Here is a 19,383-nt window from a genome sequence, read left to right as displayed (position 1 = left end):
CAATGTGCCGCACTGCTGGTTATTGAGCCCACTGTACACTCCGTGCACGTGTCAGTCCTGACAGAGGGACATGCTTAGCGGTTAGTCTTTGGGTCCTGGACCGCTGGGCCTGAAGAGTGTGTCCGGGCTGCAGCAGTCGATACTTAAAATGTAGTATTTCGAGGATGGAGAGAGTGGAGCTGAGAAAAATACAAGTCGGGAAGAAAGACAACCACGCGTAAAGACTTAAAGAATTAAACTCGGGCCTTGGCCTTATTTCCCACAATACCTCATAGCAGCCTGTGGGCATCCAGGGGAATGCACCAGAGAAGTACTCCCTATGTACGACCTATTACAGATAGCTCCCTCACAGCAAGATAGTTCAAATCTGTACCTCGAGCATGCCATAAACCAGGGGGCCCGGGCTAATATTGATGTTTCACAATACTCTGCTGGCTCCCGGCCAGGAGAAAGGGGAGTAAAGAAATAAAAAAATAAAATAAAAATCAGACAACAACAACAGCGGCAGCAGGAAGAAAGGGAGAGGAGGAGGGGGGGAGGAGAGAAGACGAGGGGGTGTTGGGGATTTTTTTTTTGGGGGTAAACTAATGGAAAGAAAGAGAAGAAAGAGGAGAACGGTGGGAGCGTGGAAGCCAAGGCCTCGGTTCACTTTGGGCGCGGGGACTTATCTGCTGTTGTTAATATAAATGAGAGGTTTAATGAGGTTGAAAGCACGAGACTTTATCGGGACAGCGCGTTGATAAGAGCGAGGAGGGAGAGAGGAGCTGTGTGAGTGTGAAATGGTGGGGTGGGGCGGGGTGGAGAGGGGGGGGTGGGGGGTGGGGGGAGTAGGAGGCTGGGTCAACGCAATTACAATCAGAGCCATGGCCACTGCCAGCCTTTTAATAAAAAGCATGTCCCTGGATGATTCCAACTCAATAAGGTTCAAATTGTCGAAATGAAGATTTATTTTACTCGCTTTCCCCTCCTTCTATTCGACTGCTCTCTGCACTTTTTAATCTGTTTCAGATCTGGCCGAGGCTTGTCATGAGCTGAAAAGAAGAGAGGCCACAATGGAGGAGAGAGGGGGAGGAAGAAGAGCCAGGCGACACACAGCCCGTCAGGTGGACGCGCAAACGCGACAAAGTTCTGGAGCTGAACAGGTTTATTTGCAAAGTATTAATTGTTTTCCATGACAAACAGACATAAAGCAGAGGAGAAATTACAGCAATTTAATCTTTGTGTGTTCAGTATTAATTAAATCCGCTTCTGTGCATGCTAATATGTTAGAGCAGTCTGACTCTGTTTACTGGCTTGCGAGCGTTTGCTGGCTTGTAGAAATTTCTGTGACAATCGACGACATTTGCAGGTAAGATCTGCTCACGCTGCTGTCACCAAAATACTCATCACCTGTCTTAGAACAAAATTATGAATTAAGCAGAAAATAAATGAATTCCGGTTACCTTAATGGTGAAAATAAAGGTGCAAAAGATATCAATAAAACAACGTGCAAAAACAAAAAAGCATTGTGCTGCTGCTGATTTACTCCTTATGAAGTTTTCTGTGTTTTGCGGGAGATTTCAGTTCTTTTCTTTCCACCACTTCTCATCGCCTCATCGTGTGTTTAATCTGTCTTAATCTAGTCATTTTCAGAGTGGATTACGGTGTTGACTGAGGGAGAGGGCAGAGCAGTGTGACTTACGCTGAGCCCGGCAGAGATCAGCTGCTGCTCAGCTCCCGTCCGACTCGCTGAATATGTGTTTGTGCATTCAAGGAAGGTGATGCTTTTATTTGTCTTTGCGTGACTGCACTGTAAATGCTTGCATGTGCAAACCGCATTCACGCTCCTGTATACACTTATGTTCATTCGTGGTAATACAGGTCCAGACACTAATGCGTTTCTCTGACTGTGCGTCAACATCCCTCTGACCTTGAGCGCTCAGTGTGGGGGAAGCAGCAGCAGTATGTTGATAGAAACGGTCTTAAGCCGTCAACTGAGGCTAATAATGTCTGGTCCACGGCCATTTCCTGGTCTTCTATCCCGGTCTCAGCCTGTTGCTGTGGCCCTAATCCAGTCAACCTCCACCATAATGCTGTAATTACAATCCTTAAGCTGCCGCATCCTGCCCCAGGCACAACTCACCTCTCTGCTGCCTAGATACCCCAACTTCATTTAGCTTCTCACATCCACCGAGAGCCTCACCTAATACCGGAGCTTCCCAGAGTGAGCTCCCAGCTCTTTTAGGAGTTCTTAGCAAAACTTCACCTAAACATAACACAGCCAGGAAATCGGTGTAACAGGAGGTTATGTGAGAATAACTATTGCAAAACACACATTAAATATCCTGTTTTGGTGGCTTTGACTAAAATTTAGAGCATAGGCTCACTACACCATAGTAACCATCAACACCATCCATGCACAGACTATGTACACATAAAAAGAAACTCAGAACAGTAAGGGAAATGTGAGAACAGCAACGCATTAGGCAAATGTTTTCAGATGTAATGTGACAAGCAGACAAGAGCCAACTACTACTGCGCTTCACCAGTGGACTGTAGACCACGATGGATCTTGGGCTGAAATGTTGTGTCAAAACAAAACAAATTGCTTCTAGACTCGTGAAATGAATCTCTGCCTTCTACGATGACTGTTTATAAAGATGGACAAACGCACTATGACGTCACCCATAGGTTTCTTAAAGGGAAAACGGTTTTGAAGCTCAGTGCGAGGGCTCTGGCCAGCGCCATCTCGGCAGTGACTTACTGTAAAAGTTAGTGCTGTTGTCACTCAAAGCTTCACCCTCCCTGCACCTGCCCTGCAGTCAGGGGAGGCAGGCCAGACAGTGCCTCACCTGTCACCACAGTCGTCAGAGTAATGGCCAATAAATAAATTATACTATTTGTCCATTGGTCTGTGATATTATAGGGATATTTTCTCTGTGTGAATGACAAAAATAAAAGATTGTATATCTAAGTTTAAGCTGGACATTCAGTCAAAACAGGAAGTGGTCAATGATGGAAGATATTTCGCTGAAAGTCTGTATTAAAAATGGTATGAATGACATTATTCCTTTGGCCAAATATGTACCTTACCTATACGTGGGTAAAGAATACTCATTTGAGATATGAAACTTGACTAGTAAGTGTGGAATGGTAAATAAATGAACTGGCAATAGTAATGCGTTTAGGCTTTCCTACATTTAACAATTAAACCTTATTTTTGAAGACCTGGTAACTCAGTGGTTTTGAATGTCATTCAGTCAACAACAAGAGGATGTTGCTTTAAAAACCCACTCAACATTCTTCTCCATGGTCACGCACACGTCCTATGGAACGGCCATCGACCCCACTTTAGTATTTGTTGATTTACAAGCAAAGCAAAAGCAAAAAACATCCCAAAAGCTACGACATAAGCCAGACTAAAATAATTTAACATGACTGAAACAATAAGACTATTTTTATTAGCTATCCAAACTAATGAAAAGCTAATAAAAAAAAAAGCTCCTGATATCAAACAAAACTAAATATGAAACTCTGTTATGCTCAAGAATAAGATTGTTAATCGATTCCATTTCCTATACCAGTAAACATAAAGCATAGTATATGCTTTGCTTAAACATCAGTGAGTTTCAAATACCTAAACACGACTTCTGACTCTGTGCTACAATGCTGTTCCATGTAAGAATTACTTCCACCATCCCTCCTTTGACTTTTCTTTTATGCAGTATGAATTCAAACACTGAGCACATTGATGTACAAACGTTGCAAGATGAACTGAAAAAAATAGCAGAAATCATCTGCAATGCACGGGCCTCTTTTTCACGTTGCTCTAGTTCACAGACAGTGCAGAGAAAACATGTGTGTGCGTTGCTTAACAGCACTTGGGCTTTCAGACGCTAAAGCATACACTTCACCTCCACAGTCCTCCATCGTGCCCAAGCACCCCACTCAACCACTAGATTCAATATATTACTCTCACAATTGGTCCTATTGAGTTTCCCCTGCCGCTTCTAAATGAGTTAGTCCTTAGAGAGTCGGCTGGGAATGAGGGCCCGGTAGCACTGGAATTGCATTTCTGCTGCTCTGCGATCTACTTTCCTCAATTTAGCCACTACATCACGGAAAACTGCATCTCCCAGAGTGCACCGCTCTGCGACCTCACTTTATCCCGAGCCATGAATCACGCCTATTTTCTTTGACAACAGGGGAGCTTTAGTTGCTACATGTCATGATCTAACTGGACTTCAATCTGTCCACATTAAGCTTGGGGAGGGGGGAGAGGAGGGGGGGGTTAAACACAAATTTCCCCTCGCTTTCTCTTGTCGCTCATGTGGGCCAGCATCTCAGTGTTTTAAGGTCTCTCCCAGCAGTGGTCAGCTCAATACTAATAAAACCATAATTTACTAGGCTGGGGCTCTGATTGATAGCTCTCTCAAGGCTCGATCGATCAGCCCTTCTCTCATCCAGAGCGAGCGTCTTTTGTTAGGGCCGGCTACTTCCTTCCCCCTTGTCTCTTTGCATAAACCCTCTCTTAGTGACTAACAGCAGCGCTATTGAAATGGATTACAAACAGGGCTATTGGCATGCTGAGGAGACCGCGTCGGTGCTCTTTCATATACAGAATAAGCTGTTGCATCTACTCCCTTCGCGGAGTTAACAAAGTTACTCCTGACTGCCGGCTCTTATGATGCAACAGCTCTGAGGAGAGAGCGTGGAATCAAGTCGCTGCTGTACCCCCTGCTGCATCTCATCAGTAGTAAAACTGTTTTGTCTGCAAACTACGCCCCTAATAGTGTAGTGCAGTAAAATAAGCGTAGCGGAAAGCAGTAAACTATCCACTGTCTTAAGAGCTCATTTTTGCTTATTTTCTGTGAAACCCTACCATATGTTGAGTCATCTCGAGTCTAGTGTTGTGTGTAATACAGACAATGAGCAAAACAGATGGTGCAAAAAAAAAAAAAAAAAAAAAAAAAAAAAAAGAAGCATAGTAGCCAGGATCATTTTAGTCAAAGAAACTTAAGCATTTGCAGTAAATTATTATTATTGTTTTGTTGGTAGTAAGATCCCATGATCTACAGAACAGAGCAGGAACAAATGATGCAGCATGAGGAGAAGCTGTGGTGGAGAGTGGGTTATGAATGGTCTTGCTGAGAAATGGCCCCGTGGCCTCCCTGAACTAACGCTACATTTCGCCGACCATAAAAGTGTCAAATGTTTGCTACAGATCTTGAAATGCCCTCGATAAAATTACTGATTACACCTTAGATGTCTCAGTAGTCTCACCTTTGCTCACGGAGATCAGGCATAACATTATGACCACCTTCCTAATATAGACACATACTGTAACATTAGAGGGGGCAAGAAATAAGTGAATAACAGGTGTCTTCAACTATCAGTCAGTCATTCAACTTTTTTTTTCTGTAAAGGGAAAGCTGATATGACTGCGTGCACTGTACTGATCATGGATGAGAGAAAGGAAAAACAAAGAGGTTGTCTGAGGAGATAAGGACGCCAAGCATGGTCAATGTAAATGCTATATGCCTAACGTACAGTAACTGCGAACAAACCTAACGTTGTTAGGAAGTTTAAGATCCTTGGGGCTGTAACCAACATAATAATTGACCTGATGTTGAAAGGAAGTGTAGTCTGAATGGTGGAGAAACGAACCAAGGAAAACTTCAAAACAAACCCAAGTGGACGTCTGAGATCAGCGTACGACAACCTCTGGTTCAGCCACGTGGCACTTTCTGGATAAGAGTAAAAAGGCTCCAAAAATGAAGACCCCGCTTTTGAACAAGGAACATGAAAAGACGCACTCGTAATTCACTTAAATGCATGTTGACAAGTCACAATACTTCTGGGAGAATGTGCTGTGCGCTAATGAAAGAAAATTAGAGCTTCTTGGTCAGTCACAAGGTTCCCAATCTGTCCATGACATTTTCATTTGTTGTGTTATTAAACATGATAGCTGAGACAAAAAAGAAATGTGTCCGTTCTAGAGTGAATGGAGTGGAGGCCAGTTGTATTGTATTAGCTCATGTCTATTGAACTCACTCCCTGTGCCGCCCTGTCATTATGCATCACGCTGTTATAAGCCTGTCACATTCCTTCAATTTAAAGCACTGATGTTGATTAGCTGTCATGTAAATCTAAATCTCAGCAGTGTAGTAAATGTTGGCATCGCTAATGGGTGATTTGTTGAGGAACGGCGGACAACCCGTGGACATTCCGATGAATGCGGTGCTACGAAACTAGAAACACATTTCTCAGGTGACTAAATTCACAGGGCAACTTTGCAGCGGTTTCTTGGCCCACATGATATTTACATAATTGCGATTGCTGAACTGGAAAGTCTTTCAAGTGGTCAAAGGACGGGGAATGCTTTACATAAAGGCTTTACATTTATGGCTTCGGGCAGTCTTGACGGAAAGCTCTGCTGAGACAAGCACAAAAAGAAAGTTAGAAATATCTTTATTTCAAAAATGGAATCAAACAAATGAGGAGAAGATTGAGGGTGAAGCAAAGGACTCAAATGATAGCGCTGCCGGTCCCTAGGCAGAACCTCCATCTCATGAATTATCATGAGTGGGTAGAACCACAATGTAAAAATAGTACAATGTGAAATTCAACTTTAGACGTGCAGAATATGGAAACTATTTCCTTGGTAGACAGACAAGGAAGCAGAGGAAGAGAGAAGAATCTAGGGTAGAAGTAGGTTTTGTTGTTCTGTTTAATGCAGCGAGTTGGGGTTTGTCAAGGAGAGCAACACAGGACTCACAAGACAGCCGAGATCTCCGTCATAAATAACATCACAAGCGCATGGAGGGGCGTGAGCGAACGTCAAGCAATGCATTTCAAATAAAATAAATGAAACCCAGCCACGAGCACGCGTATCATCAGACTGTCTGCTTTTAGTCACGTGTGTGATGAATATCTAATATCGTGAGCTGCCGCAGCTACAGGAACAGAAACAACGCAGAGTTAAGGTTCTTAAACGAGATAGGAGGAGGTGCGAAGGGGTTGCCGATTGTTTTATATCTGCTCACATATAAAATCCAGCTTATTCTAGTGACATAACATAACCTTACATCTCCACACATTAGCTGCTATTGTAGTTTTCTAATAACCTTCTTTGGACTAAAAGGAGCTCTGAGGATGATAAGCAGACTTCTTTGTCCTGCCTACATAATGGTCAATCTGTCAGTTTTGACCACAGCCGAGATGAGGGCAGCTGATCAGGGTGGGGAATAAAAGGGACTCGATATTGCGTTCAAAGAAACTGCTACACCGATCGGCCACAATATTATGATCACTGACGGGAGGCATCTTGTGATAATTCAGTGTCCTGCTGGGATTTTTTTTGGACCTGGCATTTGTGTTTATGTAGACGTGTAGCACCCACCTAGACCAGACCAGACACCCCCACCCCATAGCAATGACACTCCTTGAAGGCAGCAGTTGTGCAAGGGACTGTTCACACTCTATATTTATTAAGTGTGCAGTGTTTCATGCAATCCTTATACATTTTTGCTACGCTTTGCCCAGACTTCCTAGTTCTGTCCTACAGAATCGCAGTTTCTCCTGACAAATTTAAAATGCCTGCACCATTAACATTTCTACAGTGAGCAATAGCCATGATTTAAAATAGATAAATCATATGCATGACCGTGTCACCAAATAGGATGACCCATTAGAGTCCAAATTAGTATATGTATGCATTTCAATTGTTATTGTATTACTGTAACAGATTTACATTCAATTCACGGGACGCAAGACTCTTTTCAGCTTCAGCAGTTGTTGCACAAAAGGGAAAAGCAAAAAGAAATTATGGAATTGAAATGACTTTTCCACAAATTTAATTGCTTAAACACATGCGACGATATATTAATAGAAGGCAGATATCGCAGGACAAATTATGCAGTCTCTGAAGCGGCGACGCAATTACAGCGCTTCAAACAAATTGGCGGTGACCAATCATATCGCTTGACTATCTGGGGCAGAGCGGCAGTTTTTCAAACGGGGGCCAGAACAGAGGAAGAATTAATTGTTATGGTGCACAGAGTGTGGGTGCAGAGTGTGTGTTTTTGGGTCGCCGTGCTTGTGTGTGCACTGAGCATATTCAGTCACTTTTTCTGCCTACCTTTGTCTCCTCTCTGGGTGCACATCAAACGCAAAAAAGGGTATTGGTATTTGAGCCGGATTCTTATATATTTTGCAACCTCGGACTTATATCTTGCTACTTTCAACTTATTGCTTCACTGAGTCACTGCTATCCTGTGACCTGGTTGACTGAGTCTGCCTCAGTAAACTGAGATGGGCTTGGATAAGGCTGAGTGTGACGACATTGTGGGTAAGGGAGTTGGGGACCTTCTGGGTTTGTGCAACTTTAACAATGATTTGAATACATCTGTAATCATACTGACATTTCTGTATTCCAAAGTTATTGAACATTCTCAAATTAACCAAAGGCAAAGGCCACTCATCACCATAGCTGCAATGGCAGTACTAATAGATGAGATCCTCCACCTCAGACATGACCTTAATCATGGGCCATCAGCAGGATGGACACGCGTGCTAGAACACTTTAGCACTCTTTAGCACGAGAGGCTCTATTTGGATGGATCAAGTCCCAAGTCCTTCGGAAAGCAAATGAGCTTCCAGGAAGACCTTGTGCATCGTACATGAGCGAGTGAGTGTGTGTTTTTGCATGGGCACATTCACCCCACATGATGACTGCAGTTTTAAGGTTGGTCTGAACATATTATCTGCACAAATTATCCTGCTACTATCCTGTTGTCTTTCAGCAGCCATCCTATGCAGGATGCAGTCTGACACAGACACGCACGCTTTACGAACAACAAAAAAAAAACATGAAAAAGCACAAGGTGTTGACCTGGCCTCCAAGTTCACCAGATCCCAAACTGATCAAGTATCTGTGGACCCATAGGCACAAAAACTGTACAATTATGTTCAAGTAGTGTAGGGCTGCAAGTAACGATTATTTTAATAATCGATTAATCGATCCATTATTTTTTCGATTAATCGGATGAAGAAAAAATTCTTAAATAAAATAAAATTTAAACAGATTGCTATTTAAATATGTAGTTAAAATAATATAAAGAAAAATATATTTTTTTTTGAATAAATGTTTTTGGAGGCACAAGGGAGGCCTTCACAATATTAGGAAGCCGGTCATAATGTTATGCCCGATAGGTGTGTATATATCAATAGGAGTCAATGTATAGTTAAATGTTCCACTTGCAGATTCGGTATATCTTATGTTTTTTACATCTTTTTTTGCATTCTGTGGCGTTGTAGCGTAGTAGAGTAGTGCAGCAGTAGTTGTAGTTATTGTGTGTGTCTTGTCAGCATATATTTAACACAGTGGGACTGGGAGAAACAGTATTTCACACCTCTGTATGCTTTTATCCACAAAAGTGACAATAAACACGACCTGAATCTTGAATCGGCATATATTCCCGTGTCCTATCTCGGCTCATGTTGAAGACAGAGCACATAAATACTTTAACAAGTATTTCTGTGTGTGTGACTGTCAGGTTGTTAGCTTCGGTCATACATTAGTTTCACATACTGCATTTTACTTTTACTTTAAGGTGCTCCATGTTCACATCCATACATTACAGCATCATTTTCTGCTGCGGTTTTGCAGCTGGCCACCAAAGACAGCCAACTGACATTACCTATAGACATTACTTTACTCTGCTCCTCCAAAGATGATCTTACTTTAGCCCAAAGGACCAAGAGAAGTGATGATGAAATCAATGTAATTTTCCGTGGAGCGGGGTGGCCTGGATATGCTGCACCAGGCAGTCCACCTTCCCACCCCCCACCGTCTGATGCATGTTGTGTGTTGCCCGGCTCCTCTCTCCTGCAGACAGTGATGGATCTGATTCATTTCAATGGTGGCCTCCAGTGCTCACTCCCATTCGGCTGGGTGACAGTGGCAAACTGGTGCATGCTCCCCCACATATCTGCCCGGCCGATACGGCGGAGCAGGGGAGAAAGAGGCGGCGGACGCAGCGGCCCGGAAGCCTGCGTAGACATTTAACTTCTGTTTTTCTTGCTTGAGGTTTGCAGCTGACCTTAAATTCTTGCAATTTACAATCACATCTTTTTTTCCCCCCTCTACTGAGAAAATATTCTGCCTCTAGTGACTTTATGGCACCTGTTCAAACCACTAAGCTTCCTGGAAACATTGCCCACGTATGATTTGCTGTAATGGGACTTTGATTGATGGAATCCTAAATGCACCACTACATCTCCTTCTCCTTTACTTTCACACGATTTACACCTTTCTCTGCAAAAACTGTCAAGCCACTGTCTCACTGAAACTAATGTTGAAATAAATGCAAGCTTTATACAAACTGGTCAAAACATCCCTGTAAATTAGACGTCTAAACGGATCAAAGATGGAATAAACTGCTACGTATGTATATTCCACCCGCACCGTGACACTATAATCATTCCTCAAGATGTGAACCTAACTGTCTGTCCCGTGTCAGGTTGCGTACCTGTCTGCCTGCTGGTGAGGTATTAAAGAGGACAGGAGAGTGACTGGACCAAAGTGATAGAACTCACTGAACCTTGGGGTAGAGTATTCCCAGGAGCAACATTTGTCCTCTCCCTCAGTCTGGAGGTGGAGAGAGGAGATTGAGGTGGAGGGGCAGCAAGAGGGCGAAAGTGAGGAGGAAAAGAGTAAGGTGCGCGGATCACACAAGGAGACACCTGGGATGATGTGTCATCTGAATTCAGCTCCAGTAACTGGTTTGCGTTTATCGAATCTTCAACCGGCGCAAGTACGGTGCACCGCGAGTTGAGGGGGATAGAGGCCAAAATAATAATAAAAACCAGAAGAAAAGAAAGTGCACATGGCAGCAGTGAGAAGGGAGAAAGACAGAACGCTTGGAGGATTTAGCAGGGATGGTGAAGGGCAGGGATGGGGGGGGGGACTCAGCATGGTACTCCAAACTGACACACAGCCACAGGACACAAGCTCCAATTAGAGTCATAGCTACACTAATCAAACCTGATGTACAACCTCTGGCTGCAGGGTGAACCGGCGCGCACAAGAGTCTCATTGTATTCACACACAAATCCACAATCTTAAAAAAAAAAAACAACACAAGAAAAAAACAACACAATGCCCATCGCATTTGAGTTTCACCTAAATAATATACAACAAGAGAAAGGCTGGCTTTGTGGAAGAAAGGAGGACAGTGAAATCCCAGCGCTTTCAATATTCTTGACTGCTCCTTTATTACAAATATCCACCTCGCCATAATATATATTCTTTTATCTGACTATCCTACAGTGTTATTCTGCGGGGCTGTCAATCACAACCCAGTGAAGTGCTTCTTAGATATCATATCAAGGCCCACCGTGGGCAACGAAAATGTGAGAGAGAAATACGGGGAAATGTGAGCCGGTATCACCTATCTCACACAGGAAATGGGACTGTTTGAAGATTTGCATGGTGGTGTGGCTTCGTAAAGGTCCCTCTCAGGCTATCTGCCCAAAACCTATAGGGGATTGATTAGGACCAGTGGCAAGGCGGAGAGAAATCACTCTCATTCATCATTCAGTGCAGTTGCACCCTTCAGTCCTCCTCCTTCCACCAACTCATTTAAATGACATCATCCATGTGTTTGTTGGTTTCTCTTTAGTAACATAACTTGCCTCATACTTGTGTGTCTAAATAAAGGCAGACCAACTAAAACGGACTGCTTGTGATGCCAATTAGTCACTGGCTGTTCGGTTACCTCATTGTTTTTGGCCACCCGCCTGGCCACGATGAGCTGGATCATCCCTCGCTTGTTGCCCTCCACCGACATGGACGTGCGCAGCGTTTCCATGGCTTCCTGGTTGGTCTTCCCGACCAACGACTCCCCGTTGACTGCAATGAGTTGGTCATTGACACGTAGACGCCCATCCTGTAGGCCATCAAGGGAGAAATGTTAAACGTGGTCCTCATTTTTGGATTTTGAAAAGAAAACAACATGAGACAATAACATTCAAAAGGACTCCAGTGAATACCAAGATCACAATCATGTTCCTCATATTCAGGCCTGTGTATCTGCTTTTCCTGCGTTCTGGCCTACTTAATTCTCCTGAGTGGCTGGCCCTGGCTTCCTGGGAGCTGACTGCAGACACCCTTTATCTTTATATGTTACAGCTTTTCACGATACCTGGTTTTGGAATAAACCTTTTATCGAGTGTACCTCAGTTTGGACAAAAATTTGGATTGTCCATGACCTGAGGTTTATGCTCATTCCTGCTTTAGCCTTCCCCGGTGTCTGCATTTAGGTCTACCCAACCACTTTGTTGGAATATTGACACTCAAATGTCATAAACCTCATGTGACCAGTTGAAAATCCTGTCTGGTATGATGTTACTTGCCTTACTAGCAGCACCTCCATGGATGATGGATTTTACAAAGATCCCCAAGTCAGCATGGTTCTCCTTGGACCGGTTACCCTTGACGCTGACTCCCAGGCCTGCGGAGCCCGAATCGTTCAGGGGAATCTCATAAGTCATGAACTCTTGTGTGCCGTCAGGGGTTAACACCATGTCATCTTCCTCTGGCTGATGTGGGGGGGAAAACAAGAGAGAGGTAAAAGTGAATACTTGTCATAGATCTATCAAAGATGAGCCTTTAAAATAGTCAAATGAATAGTCTTTTTTGGGTTAGGATGACTCAACTTCCCTGTCCAAAGTTGGCAAACTAACGTTGAGCCCTACTACAGTGTCACCGTTGGATTCAAATGGTGAAAAGACAGAAAAAGGAGAGAAAAGATAACAGAGAATATCTGAACACAAACCGAAAGATGAACAGGGATGGTGAATGACAAGAAAATGGAAAGCAGGCAGTCGACAAGATAAAGAGGGGTAAGACGAGGGGAGCGGGAGAAGAAAGCGAGTGGATGGCAAGCATGTCACACATCTCGGGGCTGTCATCGTCAATTGGCCGTACTGTCTAGCTGAGTGCTACTAATTCCCTTCCACCATCATGAGCTCAGTTTAGGAGCAGTGGCGGCAGCAGAGAACTTTTCAAACACCACGTACCAATTTGACACTCAAACAACACTGGGCTTCCTTTGAACAACACTCCTTTGAAAGATAATTTGTCACACGTTAAGCACCCGACCCTCCTTCCCTGAGGGCTCCGCGGGCCCTTTGTTGGAAATTACAGTAGCGGCGTTTCGCTGCAGCTCCGATACTGCAATGCTGCTCATGCATGGCTCACAAAAAAGGAAAGTGTTCATTTCAGCTGCCAGGAAGGTGTGTGCGAGTGCTGTTGAGTGTCTAACACCCTGCATGATCAATTCAGCTGGAAAATAGTCCATCAAACCACCACTCTGGTCGCTTTCTGACAATTTCTATTGGTTTCTAACAAAGAGCCTCTGTAAAAAATAACCAAAGGAAAAGCACGTCTGTGTTTGAATTTTCTGTCGCAAGCACACAGGCAGGGGAAGGAGGTGTGAGAGGAAGCTAATGGAGCAGAGAACGCGAGAGCTGTTAAAGAATCGTACACTTGTTCCTAAATATTTTAAAAAATCTACGTACGTACTTCCCTGTGTACAAACTTTTTGAGTAGGAAAGTTGCTCTGGAACCACTCAGTTTTATACTGACTAGGCTTGAATTGAATTTGTTCAGAACAAAATGGCTGCCGTTGGCGAATCCAAGGGTTTAGAAGGGTCCGTTGTAAACAGCAGAGAAATATCCTTAAAGGACGAACGGTTAACAGCGATTAAGGCATCGACAAGATGAGCCATTAAGTGGTATTCTGCCGACCAGTTCCCTAAGATATAGCCATGATACTGTAGCAGTTGTCTTTTCTAACTAGTAGAACAGAAAACATTTCGTCACTCTCTGTGCATTTAAAGGAGGAGGTAGTTGATACAGCCAAAGGGGCCTCAGCTTCTTCCGTGCTGAGAACCAGTGGAGTTCTTAGGATTTGCAAGGCTTTGCACAAGGATACATTAACGATAGTTGAGGGTATGTAAGTGTTCCCCATTCAGTCCCCACACACACGTTTATTATCTAGCACAGATAATAGTTGACAACACTCCACAGGAAGCTTGAGAGCATGGTTGTAATAGTGCGATTGGTCAGCTTGCACTGTACATGCGTAGTTATTGCCATGGCAGCCAAATCCACATGGACAATGCCGGCGGTGAGAGCAATCAAGCCCAGGAACCCCGCAACAAGACCTCTTTAAATAGTCTCAACACATGCGTGCACACACACACAGCCAGATGGATGGCAGCCAGGTGCATGCCCTTCACAGCTGCTCGGATAAAGAGTGAAACAGAGGAAAGAAGGGAAAGATAGAGCATAAGGATTTTTTTTTTTTTTTTTTTGGAGGCTGAGGAGTTATTAGGATGCAGCGGTGCGTTCAGGTGGAGGCTCTTTTCAACACCATCTGACTGAGCCCCTATTCGCCAGACGGCCCTCCTATCTGACCCCTTTTCTTTTCTCTGTGTTTCCTCTCCTGCTTTCAAAATTGGCAGTACACCTGTCTGTACAACCTGCCAACTGGGCTTTGTCTGGGACCCGGGGCCTTTAGTAAATTCAGACCCCTGGAATCCATTTAATCGCGCCGCGTTTCAACACTTCTGGTTCTATTACAGAAATCACCGGTTCTTGTCAGGAAGTGACCCTTTGCCTTCCCCCGGAATGCTGAATGAAGCAGATACGGGAGAGGGAAAAAAATATCCATTGAAAAACAATTTGTTTTTCCACCGGACAGGGGTGAATATAATACTTTGACTCTCTTTAAATCTCCTTTCTTGTCTGGAACATTCAAAGGCACCATGTCAGGATTTCTATAAGCTTTGACAGCTGCTATATTTAAATGACCTAACTTAACTTTTATGTTGAAATAAATCGGTTTGCAGGTCCACCAACATACAGTGTATTTTAAACATACTATTTCCACTCTGAAAAGAACATTCGGATGAAATGGTGGGGTCAATCTTTACCATGAAAGCGGTTTTATCAAAATAAAATAAATAAATAGAGACTGTGAGTTCTACGCTATCTGAGGCTTTTAACTCAGCAACTGAAGATAGTAATAGGCTGGTTGAAATTACTTTCAATGCACAGCGTCTGCGCCTTTGTGTGTGTGTGTGTGTGCATTCTCTTCCAAAAATGATGACAGAATAACCACCCACTCAGAGCCCTGTTCCGGGAAAAAGAAGGGCCGAGGCAGAGAATGAGAGAGCGCTGTAACATTTTCATCAGACAGGAACAAGCGCCGCGAGCCAAGAATGAGTTTGTCAGGCTGCTTGACAGGGGCTCGTTGCACCGATTCAACTCGGGCAGAGCTGGATCCAACTACCTCTGAGCATGAGGAGAAAAAAAAAGAAAGAAAAAAAAAAGGACTCGGCGCATTGTTCCAAGCTCAGTCCCGTGTATGCACCTGGGACGGGGGAGCACAAAGGTACTGGCAGTCAATGAACTGATGTAAAGACTGCAGAAAGGTTGCACACTTCAATCAGCTTTTTAAAAAGGAGCAGGAAAAACTTATATGCAAAATACATCTTATATATACATATTGGTTTTCTGTAGTCAGTAGCATGTCTGCTACCATGAAATAACCAAGCCAAGCTGCCTCATAAATAACAAGAAACATCTCTCCAGAGACAGCTGCTCTCACTTAGGATGGTTCAAATTTTACCTGACTACATGGACACTCAGCCTTGGACATGTAACAGTTTGTGTCAGGTTACGGTAATTTCCTGCTTGATATTCTGCTTACAATACAGGATGACATTCAGATGTGTCAAATCTGAGAGTGAGCCCCATCATAATAAATGGGGTGTGAAGTGAGCAGAAATTCTGCCAGGAAGCAGAGAACTTGACTTACTTAGGTCGTAAATATTACTACCGATACGCCACAACATTAAAACTACTGACTGGGGATGTAAATAACATTGACCATCTAATCAGACAAACTTTTGGACCTGGCATTCATATGGATGCACCCACCTAGACCAGACCAATGACACTCCTTGATGGCAGTAGCCATCCCCAGAAGAATACAGTCTGACACAGTCACACACACCTCCCCTCAACCCATAGGACCCAAAGACCCCCACTTACAACATTCAGTCACCAGAAGGCCCATGTCCATTCTCTGACGAGTCACAACTGTTTTGGAAGCACAACGGAGACCTACACAATAATAGGAAGGTGGTCATAATGTTATGCCTGGCACTCCTAGGTGTCCTGCATTCCCTGGCTGTGCCATGGATTGTGCTCTGAAGGTCATGCTACACGTGCAAAAGATGCTATGCGCATTAACAAAACGCGTTTTAAAATGTCGAGCAATGTCAGGAACAGATTCAGAACAAAGAGACGTGTCACCAAATATGAATGTTTTAATGCGCCCATGCTGCTCCTTTGTAAAAACCATCCATTCAAACATTGTTAACATTTTTATTGTAAGATAATCATTGCTTACAATAAATCCTTTTATAATTTCATCTGGCATTGTGTTGTTTGGTCTGATTATACACGGTGATATTTGCTGGATTCATGACACCCTTTTTCAGACTCTATCTCATTAGGCAGTTTGACCCTAGAAAAGGGTGGTGCCCCAATGTTTGCTACTTGTAGTAACTATTTATAGATATTAATGATCATTTCCCTTAAATATTAATATTAATCACCTAGAGCCAAATCGCTCCCCCTACTGGAGCCCAACACAGGGTTCAAGATTTCGCAAGTAAAGTCAAAATCCATCAACTCCACACATTTGTTTTCCCGCTTTAACACACCTACTTGAAGCAGTGGGCCATGCAGGGCAGTGGGAGGAGAAGTTTAGTTAGTACCTTCCAAAGTACTTCAGCCATGGACATGGAGCAAACACGGTGACGGCAAACGTGCAAAGCGGGTCGAGTGCTGAGTTCAGGTACTGAATATAAAACTTTGTACCAGGCCAGCTTTAAGTGGAGTGGTTGGAATATCATTGCTGTCATTATCCCCTTAGCTGAAGTGACCGGCCACTAGACCAGCTCATCACAAACAAAGCCCCTGTCGTTTTCTTTTTGTCCTCCGTGACTCACAGTCCATTATACGATTGAGTCCTTTATTAATTAACACTGCTGGCGCACAGTCATTACAGGCAGGGGAGGGCAGCAGAGGCAGCATTTCAGCAGGCAGGTGAATAAAGGTGAGGAAACAAAGGAAACTGCTTGATAATCAGTCTGGTGAAGGGGCCCCGCCTGCCTAATAGGCCTTTTTTACTTTATTTCCACCTTGCTTAACTCATCACGTGGTAATAAGGAAAATGTGCTAAGCATGTGCAATGTGCTAAGCATGTGCAAGTATGCGCCACAAAAACAGCAATAGAATAAAAAAAAAACAAAAAAACAGTAAGATGTGTGAGAGAGAGACGGTAACAGTGCAAATGAATCGCAATTACTTGTATTCACACATAGCACTGACTCCTCTGCACATCACTGCCTAAAACAATTAACACCGCTGGAAACTTCTTTCCACACTTGGCCCAATTTGACGACATAAAGGTCATTGGAAATGAATTTAAAAGGCCTAAAAGAAATCAGCCATGGGTGTAATTGCAAAAGTGGTGCACGCGCGATAAGTATTGTAACACAAATTTCTGTTGGCGCCGTTTCTCCTCGGAACATTTTCTCACAAAAGGGGCCCAATATTAAATACATTTAAGATAAAAAAAGGTACAATAAGGGCCATGAAGCAGGCAGTGGAATCACATCACGTGTTTTTCGCTGGGCGATCCAGCAGATTTGGACTCGGCACTGACGGGCTGGGACCGGCTCCCCTTTAGGGACTTTCTAATGTGAGAGCTCATTAGCAAAACAAACTCCGTTTCTAAGAGGGTATCTGAGGCCAAATCTATCTACATCACTGCCAGTGCATTATGGGTACTGGCAAGCGGTGGCGGCTCTGAGCAGATCTCACCGTGAGCGACCAAAAAAACACGAGCAGGTTGACTCGACACAAGATGTTTCTCGTAGGCGCTTCAGGACGCGATTACGTCTAATCAAGGAGAACTTTCAAAATAATAGGTGACTTTCTAAGTGTGCTTGGCAACTGGGGATGTTTGCAAAGGCGTTTCAGTGGAACCATGGTACAGGCGCACATCATGAAGCAGATGCCTCTCATTTCAAGCTAATGGTGGATAAAAAGCGCTTTGCTATGTCCAACTGCACATACACACTTCAGCCCATTATGTGTTCGGGAAACAGACGCTGAATCCCCTTCGGGAGAGTAACTGTGTCGCCATAAGTGGCCTTTAACTACCTTGTTTATCGGCGTAGCACAATGCTGCGGTGCTCCCTCCCGTTCTCTGCAGTTTGACAGCAAGCATAATTATGGGAACAGCTGCCGAAAAGTGCTAAACGAAAACAGGTGGCGTCGGCGGGACACGCTCAGAAATCGTTAACCAGGCTGGCATTGTCTTCAGCCCGCGCTCGCAAGCATTAGCTTTAATTATGACAGAGCGTGTTTCTGAACTCTGCACTTTGATCAGGAAACATTTTCTATCAGAGCCGGATTAATAATGCAGGGCGCTTATCGGCACACTTCAAAGGTGTCAGTAAAGTAGAGAACAAAAAAAAAAAAAAAAAAAAAGAACAAAAAGGCAAAGTGTGATGTGAGTGCCTGATCAGGGAGTAAGAGCAAAGTAGGGATTTTTTTTTTTTCGAAAAGTTTGCCAGACAATTTGGATTAAGTGCCATCATGAGAGGATTCTTATTTCGAGATGAGGAAAAGATTTTTGGCACCATGGTAACACACTGGAGTCTGTACCTACCAAATCACCACGGCCTGTCATTCGAGAGACATTTTTAAGCATGAAGTGGAAGAGAAAGTGACCTCCGAGATGCATCCGCCGCTGCCAAACTCTTCTGAAGAGCTCTGCAAAGTCACTGATGCTCTCACTGATTGCGGGTTGCCAAACCACGGCTCTACGCTGCTCCTTCCAAAGACCTCATTTTTTTTTTTTTTTTAGCAATTCCTGTAATTTCACTTCACCTGAGTTCCAACTTTATTTTCAGAAATAATGTACAGAGAGGGGGTCCGCTATTTCTAGACATTAGTAATAGTGAGCAATTTGCTGATTACACCCAATTATATTCTAGCAGCCGGCCTCTTTTTAAGTCGCCTGATAGAGTACTACTGGGAATTCATTACTGAAGGAGCGTGAAAAAGCGTTGATAAGATTGCAGCACCTTAAATTATCAACAGGAGATGAAATGACTCATCTCCTCGAGTTGTTTGCCAAGTTTTTGCTAAGGTAAAACGTCTGGCTCCGTCACCTGCTGTTATATAAATAAAGCGCTTTAAAGACGCACGAGGGAGATTCAGTCTCTGGCACTTTATTAGAGAAAGTTGCA

General features: G+C 43.7%; 1 protein-coding gene across 4 annotated transcripts in view; it reads right to left on the bottom strand.

Moving 5' to 3' along the window:
- LOC124995993 (partitioning defective 3 homolog) overlaps positions 1 to 19,383 on the bottom strand; it is a 336,782-nt gene that overhangs the window by 135,310 nt on the left and 182,089 nt on the right. For all 4 annotated transcript variants that reach the window (XM_047568781.1, XM_047568782.1, XM_047568779.1 and 1 more), the window contains 2 exons: positions 12,397 to 12,582; positions 11,760 to 11,930 (listed from right to left, as the gene is read on the bottom strand). In XM_047568781.1, coding sequence (XP_047424737.1) covers positions 11,760 to 11,930; positions 12,397 to 12,582 — 357 coding nt within the window. The remainder of the gene's footprint in view (positions 1 to 11,759; positions 11,931 to 12,396; positions 12,583 to 19,383) is intronic.

This window comes from Mugil cephalus, chromosome 18 (assembly GCF_022458985.1).
Source record: "Mugil cephalus isolate CIBA_MC_2020 chromosome 18, CIBA_Mcephalus_1.1, whole genome shotgun sequence".
In the NCBI taxonomy this organism is placed as follows: Eukaryota; Metazoa; Chordata; class Actinopteri; order Mugiliformes; family Mugilidae; genus Mugil; species Mugil cephalus.
This window is presented reverse-complemented; position numbering and strand designations above follow the sequence as displayed.